General features: G+C 47.3%; 1 protein-coding gene across 6 annotated transcripts in view; it reads left to right on the forward strand.

The window, feature by feature from the left end:
- MORC2 (MORC family CW-type zinc finger 2) overlaps positions 1–17,119 on the forward strand; it is a 343,405-nt gene that overhangs the window by 39,056 nt on the left and 287,230 nt on the right. For all 6 annotated transcript variants that reach the window (XM_063913415.1, XM_063913413.1, XM_063913411.1 and 3 more), the window contains exon 7: positions 11,884–11,992. In XM_063913415.1, the coding sequence (XP_063769485.1) occupies positions 11,884–11,992 (109 nt within the window). The remainder of the gene's footprint in view (positions 1–11,883; positions 11,993–17,119) is intronic.

Genomic DNA, 17,119 nt, shown 5'->3' on the forward strand with positions numbered 1-17,119 from the left:
TGGGGACTTCATCAAGAAGTCTTCGCACAGATCGTGGGTCGGTGGGGACTGCCTCAGATAGACATGATGGCGTCCCGTCTCAACAAAAAGCTGAAGCGGTATTGCGCCAGGTCAAGAGACCCTCAGGCGGTAGCGGTGGACGCTCTAGTGACACCTTGGGTGTTCAGATCGGTCTATGTGTTCCCTCCTCTACCTCTCATACCCAAGGTGTTGAGAATAATAAGACTAAGAAGGGTGAAAACAGTCCTCATTGTTCCAGATTGGCCACGAAGGACTTGGTATCCGGATCTGCAAGAGTTGCTCACAGAAGATCCGTGGCCTCTTCCTCTAAGACAGGACCTGCTGCACCAGGGGCCCTGTCTGTTCCAAGACTTACCGCGGCTGCGTTTGACTGCATGGCGGTTGAACGCCGGATCCTAGCGAAAAAAGGTATTCCGGAGGAGGTCATTCCTACCCTGATCAAGGCTAGGAAGGACGTGACATTGAAACATTATCACCGTATATGGCGAAAATATGTTTCTTGGTGTGAGGCCAGGACTGCTCCTACGGAGGAGTTCCATTTGGGTCGTCTGCTTCACTTCCTGCAAACAGGAGTGACTTTGAGCCTAAAATTAGGGTCCATAAAGGTCCAAATTTCGGCCTTATCCATTTTCTTTCAAAAGGAATTGGCTTCTCTTCCTGAAGTACAGACATTCGTGAAGGGGGTGCTGCATATTCAGCCTCCTTTTGTACCTCCGGTGGCGCCGTGGGATCTTAATGTGGTATTAAGTTTCCTCAAGTCACCTTGGTTTGAACCACTCACAACAGTGGAGTTGAAATATCTCACTTGGAAAGTGGTCATGTTGTTGGCCTTGGCTTCTGCGAGGCGTGTTTCGGAATTAGCGGCTTTGTCACATAAAAGCCCCTATCTGGTTTTCCACGTGGATAGGGCAGAATTGAGGACTCGTCCTCAATTTCTGCCAAAGGTGGTCTCATCTTTTCATATGAACCAACCTATTGTCGTGCCTGTGGCTACATGGGACTTGGAGGATTCAGAGTCCCTTGATGTGGTCAGGGCTTTGAAGATTTATGTGGCCAGAACAGCGAGGGTTAGGAAAACTAAAGCGCTGTTTGTTCTGTATGCAGCCAAAGCAGACTATTGCTCGCTGGATCTGTAACACGATTCCGCAGGCGCATTCTACGGCAGGATTGCCATTGCCTAAATCGGTTAAGGCCCATTCCACTGGGAAGGTGGGCTCGTCTTGGGCGGCTGCCCGAGGGGTCTCGGCATTACAGTTGTGCCGAGCAGCTACTTGGTCGGGGTCAAACACCTTTGCAAAGTTCTATAAATTTTATACCCTGGCTGAGGAGGACCTCCTGTTTGCTCAATCGGTGCTGCAGAGTCATCCGCGCACTCCCGCCCCTTTGGGAGCTTTGGTATAATCCCCATGGTCCTTACGGAATCCCAGCATCCTCTAGGACGTTAGAGAAAAAGATTTTACACTTACCGGTAAATCTATTTCTTGTAGTCCGTAGAGGATGCTGGGCGCCCGTCCCAAGTGCGGACTTCTTCTGCAAGACTTGTATATAGTTATTGCTTACATAAGGGTTATGTTATAGCTTAATCGGTTTAGACCGAGACTATGGGGGTAATTCCAAGTTGATCGCAGCAGGAAATTTTTTAGCAGTTGGGCAAAACCATGTGCACTGCAGGGGGGCAGATATAACATTTGCAGAGAGAGATAGATTTGGGTGTGGTGAGTTAAATCTGCAATCTAAATTGCAGTGTAAAAGTAAAGCAGCCAGTATTTACCCTGCACAGAAACAAAATAACCCACCCAAATCTAACTCTCTCTGCAAATGTTATATCTGCCCCCCCTGCAGTGCACATGGTTTTGCACAACTGCTAAAAAATCTCCTGCTGCGATCAACTTGGAATTGCCCCCTATGTTGTTTGTTCATACTATTAACTGGGCAGTTATCACAAGTTATTCGGTGTGATTGGTGTGGCTGGTATGAATTTTGCCCTGGGATTCCCAAAAATCCTTTCCTCGTACTGTCCATCTCCTCTGGGCACTGTTTCTCTAACTGGGGTCTGGAGGAGGGGCATAGAGGGAGGAGCCAGTGCACACCCAGAGTCCAAAGTCTTTCTTAAAGTGCCCATGCCTCCTGCGGAGCCCGTCTATCCCCATGGTCCTTACGGAGTCCCAGCATCCTCTACGGACTACGAGAAATAGATTTACCGGTAAGTGTAAAATCTTATTTTCTGGTCCCGAAACTCAATGGGTCCTTCCGGCCTATACTAAACCTCAAATCTTTGAACAAGTTTGTGAGAGTGTCCAGGTTTCTCCAGCGTGGCCCAGACAGCAGTGGTTCTCAGATTTGCAGCGTCAGTCGACAGAGCATTCCCTTCTACTTCCTCAGCGACCAGACCTCCTCGTACAAGGCCCTTGTCTCTATCAGACCTGGCCGGAATGACGGCTTGGCTCTTGAATCATCACTCCTGAGGGTCAAAGGATTTTCCGAGGCGGTTATTCAAACTATGTTGAACGCCCGCAAACTGGCCTTTGCCTGGATTTAATACAAGGTCTGGAATCTTACTTCACTTGGTATGCTGATAAGAATTCTGAAGCCTATAGATTCAGAACTTCCAGAATTCTGTTTTTTCTACAAAGAGTCCTGGACTTAGGTCTTCGCCTGACCTCCCTCAAAGTTGACATATCTGCCTTGTCAGTATGGTTTCAGAGAAAGATTGCGTCTATACCTGATGTTCATATATTCACACAGGGTGTTCTGCGGATTCAGCCTCCCCATGTACCTCCTGTGGCTCCATGGGATCTGTCTGTTGTACTGCATACCCTGCAAGTGTCTCCAAATTAATCTCTTGATTCGGTGGACCTTAAATGGCTCACGGCCAAAGTCCTGTTCTTGCTGGCTATTGCCTCTGCAAGATGGGAGTCGGACTTAGGCGCTGTGTCCTGTCGTCCACATTTTCTGGTATTTCACTGTGACCGGGAGGTTCTGCGAACTCAACCAGGTTACTTAGATTGTTGTTCCAGCCTTTATATCTTCGGACTTGCCTCCCAAAGAACGTTATTTGGATGTGGTTAGGGCTCTCCGTATTCATATGGAGAGGACGGACAGCTTTTAGCCTGTTGGTGCCTCTGGATCAAGATCCACTCTACACCCCCTTATGTTTTTCCTGTGGAACCCAATGTACCTTGCAGAAAGAAAGTTAACAATGGTAAGTCTACCATAACTCTCCTTTCTCTGACGTCCTAGTGGATGCTGGGAACTCCGTAAGGACCATGGGGAATAGCGGCTCCGCAGGAGACTGGGCACAAAAGTAAAAGCTTTAGGACTACCTGGTGTGCACTGGCTCCTCCCCCTATGACCCTCCTCCAAGCCTCAGTTAGATTTTTGTGCCCGGCCGAGAAGGGTGCACACTAGGGGCTCTCCTGAGCTTCTTAGTGAAAAGTTTAGTTTTAGGTTTTTTATTTTCAGTGAGACCTGCTGGCAACAGGCTCACTGCATCGAGGTACTAAGGGGAGAAGAAGCGAACTCACCTGCGTGCAGAGTGGATTGGGCTTCTTAGGCTACTGGACACCATTAGCTCCAGAGGGACCGAACACAGGCCCAGCCTCGGAGCTCGGTCCCGGAGCCGCGCCGCCGGCCCCCTTACAGAGCCAGAAGCAAGAAAAGGTCCGGAAAAATCGGCGGCAGAAGACATCAGTCTTCAACAAGGTAGCGCACAGCACTGCAGCTGTGCGCCATTGTTACTCAGGCACACTTCACACTCCGGTCACTGAGGGTGCAGGGCGCTAGGGGGGGGCGCCCTGAGCAGCAATGTAAAACACCTTGGCTGGCATAAATACACCACATATAACCCCCAGGGCTATATGGGTGTATTTTAATCCCTGTCAGAACTCACCAAAAAGCGGGAGAAAAGGCCGCCGAGAAGGGGGCGGAGCCTATCTCCTCAGCACAAGGGCGCCATTTTCCATCACAGCTCCGCTGGAAGGACGTCTCCCTGACTCTCCCCTGCAGTCCTGCACTACAGAAAAGGGTAAAAAAGAGAGGGGGGGGCACTAATTTGGCGCAGTTTTATATTAACAGCAGCTATAAAGGGAAAAGCACACTTTTATAGTGGTATTCCTGTATATATATAGCGCTCTGGTGTGTGCTGGCATACTCTCCCTCTGTCCCCCCAAAGGGCTAGTGGGGTCCTGTCCTCTATCAGAGCATTCCCTGTGTGTGTGCGGTGTGTCGGTACGATTGTGTCGGCATGTTTGAAGAGGAAAATGAGATGGAGGCGGAACAATTGCCTAGTATACAGTTGTCACCCCCTAGGGAGTTGACACCTGAGTGGATGAGCTTGTGGAAGGAATTGCGTGACAGTGTCAGCTCCTTGCGACAGACAGTTGACGACATGAGACAGCCGGCTAATCAGCCTGTGCCTGTCCAGGGGTCTCAAACGCCATCAGGGGCTTTAAAACGCCCGTTACCTCAAATGGCAGACACAGACACGGATACTGACTCCAGTGTCGATGATGAGGAGACAAACGTGACTTCCACTAGGGCCACACGTTACATGATTGAAGCAATGAAAAATGTATTGCATATATCTGATAATACAAGTACCACTAAGAAGGGTATTATGTTTGGTGAGAAAAAACTGCCTGTAGTTTTTCCTGTATCCGAGGAATTAAATGAAGTGTGTGATGAGGCGTGGGTTTCCCCCGATAAAAAACTGATAATTCCTAAAAGGTTATTGGCATCGTACCCTTTCCCGCCAGAGGATAAGGCACGTTGGGAAACACCCCCTAGGGTGGATAAAGCGCTCACACGCTTGTCTAAACAGGTAGCACTACCCTCTCCTGATACGGCCGCCCTAAAGGAACCTGCCGATAAAAAGCTGTAGAATATCCTAAAATGTATATACTCTCACACGGGTGTTATACTACGACCAGCAATAGCCTCAGCCTGGATGTGCAGTGCGGGCCTGGCGTGGTCGGATTCCCTGACTGAAAATATTGATACCCTTGATAGGGACAGTATATTATTGACTATAGAGCATTTGAAGGATGCATTTCTATATATGCGTGATGCACAGAGGGATATTTGCCGACTGGCATCAAGAGTTAGCACGCTGTCCATTTCTGCAAGAAGAGGTTTATGGACGCGGCAGTGGTCAGGTGATGCGGATTCTAAAAGGCACATGGAAGTATTGCCTTATAAGGGGGAGGAGTTATTTGGGGTAGGTCTATCAGACCTGGTAGCCACGGCAACTGCTGGAAAATCCACATTTTTACCCCAGGTAGCTTCTCAACCTAAGAAGACGCCATATTATCAGGCGCAGTCCTTTCGGCCCCATAAGGGCAAGCGGGCAAAAGGCGCCTCATTTCTGCCCCGTGGCAGAGGGAGAGGAAAAAGGCTGCAACAAACAGCCAGTTCCCAGGAACAAAAGCCCTCTCCCGCCTCCGCAAAGTCCTCAGCATGACGCTGGGGCTTTACAAGCGGACTCAGGCACGGTGGGGGCCCGTCTCAAGAAGTTCAGTGCGCAGTGGGCCCACTCGCAAGTGGACCCCTGGATCCTTCAGGTGGTATCTCAGGGGTACAAATTGGAATTCGAGACGTCTCCCCCTCGCCGTTTTCTAAAGTCTGCTTTACCGACGTCTCCCTCAGACAGGGAGGCAGTATTGGAAGCCATTCACAAGCTGTATTCCCAGCAGGTGATAATCAAGGTACCCCTCCTACAACAGGGAAAGGGATACTATTCCACACTATTTGTGGTACCGAAGCCGGACGGCTCGGTGAGACCAATTTTAAACCTGAAATCCTTGAACACTTACATACAAAGGTTCAAATTCAAGATGGAGTCACTCAGAGCAGTGATTGCAAACCTGGAAGAAGGGGACTATATGGTATCTCTGGACATCAAAGATGCTTACCTACATGTCCCAATTTACCCTTCTCACCAAGGGTACCTCAGGTTTGTGGTACAGAACTGTCACTATCAGTTTCAGACGCTGCCGTTTGGATTGTCCACGGCACCCCGGGTCTTTACCAAGGTAATGGCCGAAATGATGATACTCCTTCGACGGAAGGGAGTTCTAGTTATCCCTTACTTGGACGATCTCCTGATAAGGGCAAGATCCAGGGAACAGTTGGAAGTCGGGGTAGCACTATCTCAGATAGTGCTGCGCCAGCACGGTTGGATTCTCAATATTCCAAAATCGCAGCTGATCCCGACGACACGACTTCTATTCCTGGGGATGATCCTGGACACAGTCCAGAAAAAGGTGTTTCTCCCGGAGGAGAAAGCCAGGGAGTTATCCGAACTAGTCAGAAATCTCCTAAAACCAGGCCAAGTCTCAGTGCATCAATGCACAAGGGTCCTGGGAAAGATGGTGGCTTCTTACGAAGCAATCCCATTCGGCAGATTCCACGCAAGAACTTTCCAGTGGGATCTGCTAGACAAATGGTCCGGGTCGCATCTTCAGATGCATCAGCGGATAATCTTGTCACCAAGGACAAGGGTGTCTCTCCTGTGGTGGTTGCAGAGTGCTCATCTTCTAGAAGGCCGCAGATTCGGCATTCAGGACTGGGTCCTGGTGACCACGGATGCCAGCCTGAGAGGCTGGGGAGCAGTCACACAGGGAAAAAATTTCCAGGGCTTGTGGTCAAGCCTGGAGACATCACTTCACATAAATATCCTGGAGCTAAGAGCCATCTACAATGCTCTAAGCCTAGCGAGACCTCTGCTTCAAGGTCAGCCGGTGCTGATCCAGTCGGACAACATCACGGCAGTCGCCCACGTAAACAGACAGGGCGGCACAAGAAGCAGGAGGGCAATGACAGAAGTTGCAAGGATTCTTCGCTGGGCAGAAAATCATGTGATAGCACTGTCAGCAGTGTTCATTCCGGGAGTGGACAACTGGGAAGCAGACTTCCTCAGCAGACACGACCTCCACCCGGGGGAGTGGGGACTTCACCCAGAAGTCTTCCACATGATTGTGAACCTTTGGGAAAAACCAAAGGTGGACATGATGGCGTCCCGTCTCAACAAAAAAACTAGACAGGTATGGCGCCAGGTCAAGGGACCCTCAGGCAATAGCCGTGGACGCTCTGGTAACACCGTGGGTGTACCAGTCAGTGTATGTGATCCCTCCTCTGCCTCTCATACCCAAGGTACTGAGAATCCTAAGAAGGAGAGGAGTAAGGACTATACTCGTGGCTCCGGATTGGCCAAGAAGGACTTGGTACCCGGAACTTCAAGAGATGCTCACAGAGGACCCGTGGCCTCTACCTCTAAGAAAGGACCTGCTCCAGCAGGGACCCTGTCAGATCCAAGACTTACCGCGGCTGCGTTTGACGGCATGGCGGTTGAACGCCGGATCCTGAAGGAAAAAGGCATTCCGGATGAAGTCATCCCTACCCTGATCAAAGCCAGGAAGGATGTAACCGTACAACATTATCACCGTATTTGGCATAAATATGTTGCGTGGTGCGAGGCCAGTAAGGCCCCTACCGAGGAATTTCAACTGGGTCGTTTCCTGCATTTCATGCAAACAGGACTGTCTATGGGCCTAAAATTAGGGTCCATTAAGGTTCAAATTTTGGCCCTGTCGATTTTCTTCCAAAAAGAACTGGCTTCAGTTCCTGAAGTGCAGACGTTTATCAAGGGGGTACTGCATATACAACCTCCTTTTGTGCCTCCAGTGGCACCTTGGGATCTCAATGTAGTTTTGGGATTCCTAAAATCACATTGGTTTGAACCACTCTCCACTGTGGACTTAAAATATCTCACATGGAAAGTGGTAATGCTGTTAGCCCTGGCTTCAGCCAGGCGTGTATCAGAATTGGCGGCGTTATCCTATAAAAGCCCTTACCTCATTTTTCATACGGACAGGGCAGAATTGAGGACTCGTCCTCAATTTCTCCCTAAGGTGGTTTCAGCATTTCACTTGAACCAGCCTATTGTGGTACCTGCGGCTACTAGGGACTTGGAAGACTCCAAGTTGCTGGATGTAGTCAGGGCCCTGAAAATATATGTTTCCAGGACGGCGGGAGTCAGAAAATCTGACTCGCTGTTTATCCTGTATGCACCCAACAAGCTGGGTGCACCTGCTTCTAAGCAGACTATTGCTCGTTGGATTTGTAGTACAATTCAGCTTGCACATTCTGTGGCAGGCCTGCCACAGCCAAAATCTGTAAATGCCCATTCCACAAGGAAAGTGGGCTCATCTTGGGCGGCTGCCCGAGGGGTCTCGGCCTTACAACTTTGCCGAGCAGCTACTTGGTCAGGGGCAAACACGTTTGCTAAATTCTACAAATTTGATACCCTGGCTGAGGAGGACCTGGAGTTCTCTCATTCGGTGCTGCAGAGTCATCCGCACTCTCCCGCCCGTTTGGGAGCTTTGGTATAATCCCCATGGTCCTTACGGAGTTCCCAGCATCCACTAGGACGTCAGAGAAAATAAGAATTTACTTACCGATAATTCTATTTCTCATAGTCCGTAGTGGATGCTGGGCGCCCATCCCAAGTGCGGATTGTCTGCAATACTTGTACATAGTTATTGTTACAAAAATCGGGTTATTATTGTTGTGAGCCATCTTTTCAGAGGCTCCTCTGTTATCATGCTGTTAAGATCACAGGTTGTACGGTGTGATTGGTGTGGCTGGTATGAGTCTTACCCGGGATTCAATATCCTTCCTTATTGTGTACGCTCGTCCGGGCACAGTATCCTAACTGAGGCTTGGAGGAGGGTCATAGGGGGAGGAGCCAGTGCACACCAGGTAGTCCTAAAGCTTTTACTTTTGTGCCCAGTCTCCTGCGGAGCCGCTATTCCCCATGGTCCTTACGGAGTTCCCAGCATCCACTACGGACTATGAGAAATAGAATTATCGGTAAGTAAATTCTTATTTTTTTTGTCTAATAAAGCCCACAAAACCCAGAGGAGACTTGGGGAGCTTCACCAAGAGGTTATTTCGGTAGTATGGTCCGAGCATGTTTTCCAGTGTAATGCCTGGTGAAAAGCAGTCATCATGAGGGAGTTCCTCCCAATCTTGACTGGTCTGTGGTGGGGGCTTGTCTTCAGTCTACCCACAGCTCCACAGATCTTAACCATGGTCAATCGTGGCGAACTTGTTGTTCATGGCAGTGACTCTTATTCTTTATCTGGACTATTGCCTCATCAAGGCGAGCTCAGAAACACTGCTTCATACTCAATAGAGACATTTGAAATAGCGTAGTTGGATGATCAACTTATTGAAGGCAGTCTTGATGGGAATCCTCTTCATCACCAGGTGCCATAAAGTATTTCTTGCGGAATGACAAGAACTTGGCCTTCTGGAGGCAGGTTCTTGCCTTGCTCTCTGCCAAGCAGGTGTCCGTTCTGCATGAATTTGCTGGGCATGATGATCCTGCTTTGAAGCAATTTCATTTGTACACATCCATTTGTGAGCCTTCTAGCTGCAACTTCTTACTGGCTGGTCTTGATCAAATCCCATTTTGGCCGTTTTAGTTTTCCAACTGTTAAAGAACACTTGTCAATCCTTGATGTGAGTCAGCAGACGCAATGCGGGCCAGGGTCAACCTCTGTCAGACTGCATTGAATCATAGTAGTCTCAGATGCCAGTCTGTAGGATTAGTGTATGGTGATGCTGAGATAAGACTTTCTATTATCTTAGAGCTAAGGGCTGTTCTTCAGACTCTGCTACACACACAGTCCTACCTTTTGTATAGTCCCTCCATATCCAAACGGACAATTCCACAACTGTGGTGTACATCAACCAACAAGGTGGAAATAGCAAATATTTATGCGTTCACCCCCAGCACAGAGAGCTGAAAAGCCAATTATCCTAAGTTGTCATGAGTGGTTAATTCTTTAGGAGATCTTTGACCAATATATAGAATAGTGTTATGTGCTGTATGGGAACTTCATGCCCTCTTAATGAACCCACAAGGTGCCACTCTAAAGGATGCATATAAAGAATCTGGAAGCAGTCCTAGCGGTCAAAATAATGGTATTGTGGAAGTACCACAAATATCTGCCAATTTCAGTTATCCTTAGCATGCTAAAAAAAGTGCAAAAGCGAAGGGAGTTAGTCATCCAAGCTGACCCAAACTGGCCAAGAGTTGTGGTATGGGAGCAGATCATCCTTACTGTGACTGCCTATCAGACCAAATCTGCTCTTTTGTGGCACGTTTTTTCTTTTAAGACTTCAGCTCTGTTGGCTTTGACGACATTGTTGTTGAAGCCATGAAACCAGCATCTTCCTCCGTTTCCCATTACATTTGGAAGATTTACATCTCCTGGTCATGTGAAAGGAAGCAGACCCATATGTTTTTGTCCAACTGAACTCATCTGCTATCATGCTCGCAGGATGGCTTGGAAGGTGGGTTGAAGCGCTTCTCTCTGAAGGTCTTGGCCCTTTATATATTTTTCCAGCGTAAGCTATCCGCTATGCTCGACTTTCAAATTCTTCTTAAGGGTTTACTCAATGTTCAATCACACCTCTTGTTCATTGGAAACTCCTCCATTTGGTTCTTTCAGTGCTTGAGAAGCCACCTTTTGAACCTCTGGATTTGGTGGATGTGAATTATTATAACCTGAAAGGTTTCTTTTAAATATTTCTGCTGCATGGGTTTTGGTGTTAGTGGTCCATTCCTGGTTTTTCAACAAGACAGCACAGTTCTATGCACCAGCCCTTCATTTCAAATCATGTTGTTGAATAAGCATAAAGAAATAAAGACAGTAGCATATCATAGGCGCAAGACTACAAATACAAATCATAAAAGCTAAGCTGAAAATGAACACACATAAAAATAGAAAATAAACAAATGACAGTCTGAACAAATGCGACATAACTGAGGGTGGCAGGAAGATGTATAAGAATTGATCATGGATGGAAAAAGGGTCTGGAGTAGACATTAGTGCAGTTTTGTGAGAGCTCTAAAAACATTGGTGTTTGGGACAGAATCTGGTTGTGCAAGGCAGAGAGGACCACTTATGGGTAATCCGCATGGAACAACTCTTGACGGGTATTAAAGGAAGAAGATGCCTAGGTCAGAGGTGGAGTAGAAAGCTTGTGTTGCGGTGTATCTTAAAGAGGCCAAAGATGGGAATCACTGGTGAGGGTGAGGGTAACTGAATGCTCAGCAAGTAAAATAAAAGTGGATACCAGGAAAAAGGGGTGATCAACTGTCAAAAGCAGTAGAGTGGTCTGAGTATAAACAAGGAGCAGTAACCCTTTGACTTAAATACAAGTAGATGATTGTTCACTTTAATGAGCGCCATTTTAGAAGAGTAAAGATCCCGGAATCCAGGCTGTAGAGCAGGCATTCCCAATCGCAGCCCTCAAGGCACAACAACAGTGCAGGTTTTAGTGATATCCAGGCTTCAACACAGATGGTTAAATCAAAATAACTGAGGAACTAATTAAATCACCTGTTTTCAAGCCTGGATATCACTAAAACCTGGTCTGTTGGTGTGCCTTGAGGACTGAGGTTGGGAATGTCTGCTGTAGAGGATCAAGAACTGAATTGATTGTGAGAAAGTGGGTCAGACCGTTGTAGGTGAGCCTTTCCAGAAGTTTAGAAGTAAAGGGGCACAGACAAAAGGAGTATTAGTTGAAAAAAGATTGAGATCAAGAAGGTTTCTTGGGGAAAGATGAGAACACGTTTTAAAGTTGGATGATTGTGGAGAGGTAAGCTGGCTGATTATGGAGGAGTTGTAAGTGAAAAGGGTTGATGTTGCAGGTAGTGGGGAACAAAGAGACAGTTATAATTAGAACACTTTGTTATAAATCAGAAGTTCTTGAAATCCACTTATTTTATCATTTATTTTTCTGTTTTTTTCCCCCCATTCTTCCCATGGCTTGTTGCATTGTCTTCACTAGTGGCTCTATGAGAATTGGAAAAGATTTCATCCTTTTCACCAAGAAGGGAGAGTCAATGACCTGTCTCTTTATGTCACGTACCTTTCATGAAGAAGAAGGAATTGATGAGGTTTGTGAACTTAACTGTTATGTATGTATTCACAGAAATTTAGTTGAGCAGCTTTATGGTTAAGATCAGAAATGATTGTCAAACTTATTTTCATTTTGCACTATTTTAGTAATTCTAAGTGTAAGATTGGTTTATTTTTATTGATAGAATGACTTTCATATTTTACTCCCAAGTGAAATGGGATTTACTAACACTGGAGAATTAAAAAAGAGGATTTTGGTACTTGCCGATAAATCCATTTCTCTGAATCCTCTAGGAGACACTGGAGCATCCATTTACATTAGGGGTGTGAAGCTTGTAACCGGAGGTGTGGCACAATCTAAAATTAGCATTGTGTGTACAGCCGGCTCCTCCCCCTTCACATCCCTCCTCCCTCAGTTTGGAAAATTTGACTGAGGGAATAGGACATGATACTATAGCACCTGGTGAGGAACCGAACCGTACAACATATCAAACAGTATCCAAGAAATGGTTAACCGAAAAACGAACGCTGTTTGTACGAACTGTTTAAACAAGAACTTCGAACACAGCAGGCTGACAGCACCGACGCGGGCGTCCAGTGTCCCCTAGAGGATTCAGAGAAATGGATTTATCGGTAAGTACCAAAATCCTCTTTTGTCTTTCATCCACTAGGGGACACTGGAGCATCCATTTACATTAGGGGACGTCCCAAAGTTATCCCCAAGGGAGGGAGTGCTGTCGGTGGCCTGCAAAACTAAACGTCCAAACTTAAGAGTCTCCGGACGCAAAGTTATCAAACCTGTAATATTTAGTGAACGTGTGGGCTAAAGACCGTTGCCACTCTGCAAAGTTGAGTAGTGAAAGCACCTCTGGCATCCGCCCATGAAGCCCCCACTGATCGGGTGGTAGGATCACCCGCCTGAACCGAAACCTGTATTTTACAGGAAATATAAGCTTGCCGAATGGCAAGTCAAATCAGTCTAGACAAAGACTGCATAGGTGCAGGCCAAAACTTCCTTGGCCCATCTAAAAACAAACCAAATGGTCCGACCTTCTGAAAAGTCGATGTAACCTATACGTATACCCCTAAAAGCTCGGACAACATGCAAAGACACGTCCCCAGGACTGGGTGTTGAACTGGTCCCTGAGATAACAGGTCCTCCCTCCGAGGCAACCGCCAAGGATCTTCCCCTAGTAACCCTTGCAGTTCTGAGTAACAACTCCTGCGGGACCAGTCTGGTGCGATCAGGATCGCCCACATTCGTTCTCTTTTCAACCCTTTCAGAAACCTGGGTATGAGTGGGAAAGGAGGAAAAATGTAAACCCTCCTGCAACACCAAGGAAGCGTTAATGCGTCCACTCCATCTGCTGCTGGATCCCTTGTCCTGGACACAAATCTGGGCAGCTGATGGTTTTGTCAAGACGTCATTAGGTCCACTTGAGGTAGACCCCATATCCATACCATAATTTCAAACATCCGTGTAGGCACCACTCTCCCGGATGCATGTCCTGTGAGAGTATCTGCTGTACCAGTATTCATCCCCTGGAATGAACACTGCCGAGAGGATGATGCTTCGCCTTTCTGCCAACAACAAGATCCTTGTGTCAGCCCTTGGCGCCTTCCTGCTCATTGTTCCGCCTAGACGGTTTAAGCAAGCCGTCGTCATGACATTGTCCGACCGTATCTTGACGTGTTGACCCATGACTAGGTCTTCGGCTAAGATAACCTCATTGTACACCGCACTCAGTTCGAGAATGTTTATGGGCAGGCTGCTCTCCAGTAACATCCATCTGCCCTGAAACTGATGTTTCTCTAAGACGACACCCAATCCTCTGAACTGGTGTCTGTTGTCAGGATCCTCTAATTCCAAATGCCGAATCTCCTGCCAGCTGCGAGATTCCTATGTAACAACCACCAAATTAAGGAGGTTCGTATGCGCGGTGGAAACCGGATTCCTCGATATAGAAACCAGTGCGAACCTGCTCCCTAAGCTATGAGGTTTATCTGGAATTGTCGAAAATGAAGTCTGCCGTATTGGAGAGCCTCGAACGATGCCACCATTGTCCCGAGAAGATGCACACAGAGGCGTAGCGAAACCGTGCGTGTGTGTCCGCAGTTTCTGAGCCACTAAGCTCTGCGGGACCTGGACCTTGCACTCTGGTAGGAACGCTCCCAAGTGTACCGTGTCCAAGGGGAGACTGAGGAATTGAATCTGTTGAGTTGGCATGAGGATGGGTTTCTGGAAATTTACAATCCACCCATGTTGCATGAGAAATGGATGAGATGTCTGAACATCCTTGATCAACTGTTCCCGTGCCTTGATCCGGAGATCGTCTAGAGAAGGTACAATCGTGACACTCAACAAACTCAATCCTGCAACCATGATTGCCATGGTCTTCGTAAAGATTTGTGATAGACCTAATGGCAAGGCCCAGAATTGGTAGTGATCCGTCACCAGTGCGAACCCTACTCAGCCTGGTGAGGAGCCCAGATTTGGATATGCAGACATGCATCCTGTATGCTTTCTGAGGGCAGTGAGGCAATCCCGTTGTAAACAAACTGACTGTGAGATCTCTGAAAATCCAGTTTGTTTGGAGATTGTTGTTTATGCCAAGGTCTGGTGAGGTTTTGGCCCAGATGCCCCTAAAACCTTCCAGACGTGAGCCCACCCACGGGGACCCCAGGTGAGCTGTTAGGCTGTCATGCCACGGTTTTGTCAGCAGTTTTGTCCTGCTTTCTGGTTGCTGCCTGTGAGCGGCCTCTCCTCTGCCCCCACGTACTTGTGTACCGAAACCTCTTCCCCGGGATCAAAAAGGGCCGTGATCTAAATGAATGAAAAACTGGTCCCAAATAACCCCTCCGAACCTGTGGAGTGGTTCTTGTATAAGGCCTAGGCATAAAGGTGGACTTACCTGCAGTAGCCTGCGAAATCCACTTGTCCAACTGTAGACCGAAAAGCATCTCACCCCCAAAGGGGGTGGATTCTACCGCCTGCATGGTGTCAGAGTCTCCCTGCCACTCTCTGAGCCATAAAATCCGTCTAACCGATATGGCCGATGCGCGATGCTATCCTGTTAATATCCTTTGAGGCTTGACACAAGCATGAAACAGATTCATGACTGTGTTCCGCCCGTTGGGTAATCTTTTCTAAGCTATTTGTCCTCAATAGCCTGTACAATACGTCCAGACCATGCTCCCATGGCCCTGTAGACCCAAGTTCAGATGATCGCAGGTCTCTGTGTTGCACCTGCTGCTACCAAAACTTTGCAAAATCGTCACATTAAGTATTGGTAAGATTGTCTTCTTCGACAACCTTCCTAGGGAAGCATCCACTACTGGTGGATTCTCCCACTTAACCATTACACCCATAGGCAGAGGATAAGTTACTTGAGACCCCCTTTTTTTTTTTTTTTTTGAAATTGAAAATGTTTGTCAGGGGATTCCCAAGCCTCCTCCATTTGAGAGTGGAGGGATTTAGGAATGGGGAACACTACTGAACGCGGCTTTTGGGATTCGAACAATTTGAATTGTTCTTCTATTACCACTTCAAATAAAGACTCAAGACCTGAGATTGCCGTGTCCTTTTCTGGAAAATCGGCGCTTAGGTTAGATTCAATGAACTCACCTTCCTCTGTATCAATGAGAAGACCCTCTTCCTCCTTCCGGTATAATAGGAAGAGGTCTCTTAACTGCCTTGCGCACATTCGATTCTGTATGTGTCGGTGGCGTTAACCTGATGAGAAATTCCTCCACCAATCTTAGTTTTATTCTATTTGCAAAGTTGAGCGTGTTCCCTTCCTTCACGCTTTCTGCAAACGCAATCTGGTCTAGCGTGCTTGGCTGGTGCTTTTGACTGAAACAGCAGACACACACATACCGAATATTCAGCGGTACTTTCACCCTTTTAATTAGGTAGAGAAAATAGGATTTTGGTACTTACCAGGTAAATCCTTTTCTTTGAATCCATAGGGGGCACTGGAGTACTCTTGGGATATGGACGGGCTTCCGTAGGAACAGCACTGAATATTTAAATTTAGTAACACTCCACCCTTCCATATCCCCGAGCACATCTCAGTGTTTTTTACTGAGCCGAACAGGAATTAAGAGAGGTTGATAATGGAGTATTACATATAACATAACTGACACTAACGTTGTTAACACATAACGTTACTGACAACTAAACAGTTGACACCCTAACCAGCACTTGTAACTTGAACCAGTCGGTGAAAGTGTGTTACCATAAGATCCTCAGAACTAACCACAAGTAGGTAAAACTGCTCTGGGTGGGCGTCCAGTGCCCCCTATGGATTCAAAGAAAAGGATTTACCTGGTAAGTACCAAAATCCTATTTTCTTTTTCATCCACTAGGGGTCACTGGAGTACTCTTGGGACGTACCAAAGCTTCCCCCGTGGGCGGGAGAGCTGTTTGGCACTTGTAACACTAGGCGGCCAAAGCTAGATGCTGATGCCGCAAAAGTATCAAACTTGTAAAAGCGCACAAACGTGTGCACTGAAGACCATGTAGCCGCCCGGCAAAGCTGCGTCGCAGAAGCCCCACGACCAGCTGCCCATGAAGTTCCCACAGAACGTGTGGAATGAGCGGTTACTGACGTAGGCGGTTGTAACCTAGCATGAAGGTAAGCCTGACGTATGGTCAGTTTTATCCATCTGGATAAGGTTTGTTTAGACGCTGGCCAACCCATCTTGGCAGCATCATAAAGAACAAATAACGTATCCGTCTTACGAACTGAAGACGTTCGGGATACATAAACGCGTAATGCGCGAACCACATCCAGAGTTCCAGAATGTGCTGTCAACACAGGAACTACTATTGGTTGATTGATGTGAAAAGATGACACTACCTTTGGTAAGAAGGCGGGATTCGTCCGAAGTTCCGCTCTGTCATCATGAAACACCAAATACGGTGGCTTGCATGACAAGGCACCCAAATCCGAAACACGCCTTGCCGAAGCTAAGGCTAAGAGAAAAATTGTTTTCCAAGTGAGAAACTTTATATCCACTTGTTGTAAGGGTTCAAAATATGAAGACTGTAAGAACTCCAAAACCAGATTCAAGTCCCATGGCGCTGTAGGTGGAATGAATGGAGGCTGTACCCTGAGTACACCTTGGAGAAAAGTGCGTATAGACGGCAATAGAGCCAATCG

Source organism: Pseudophryne corroboree, chromosome 1, assembly GCF_028390025.1.
Source record: "Pseudophryne corroboree isolate aPseCor3 chromosome 1, aPseCor3.hap2, whole genome shotgun sequence".
NCBI classification, from domain to species: Eukaryota; Metazoa; Chordata; class Amphibia; order Anura; family Myobatrachidae; genus Pseudophryne; species Pseudophryne corroboree.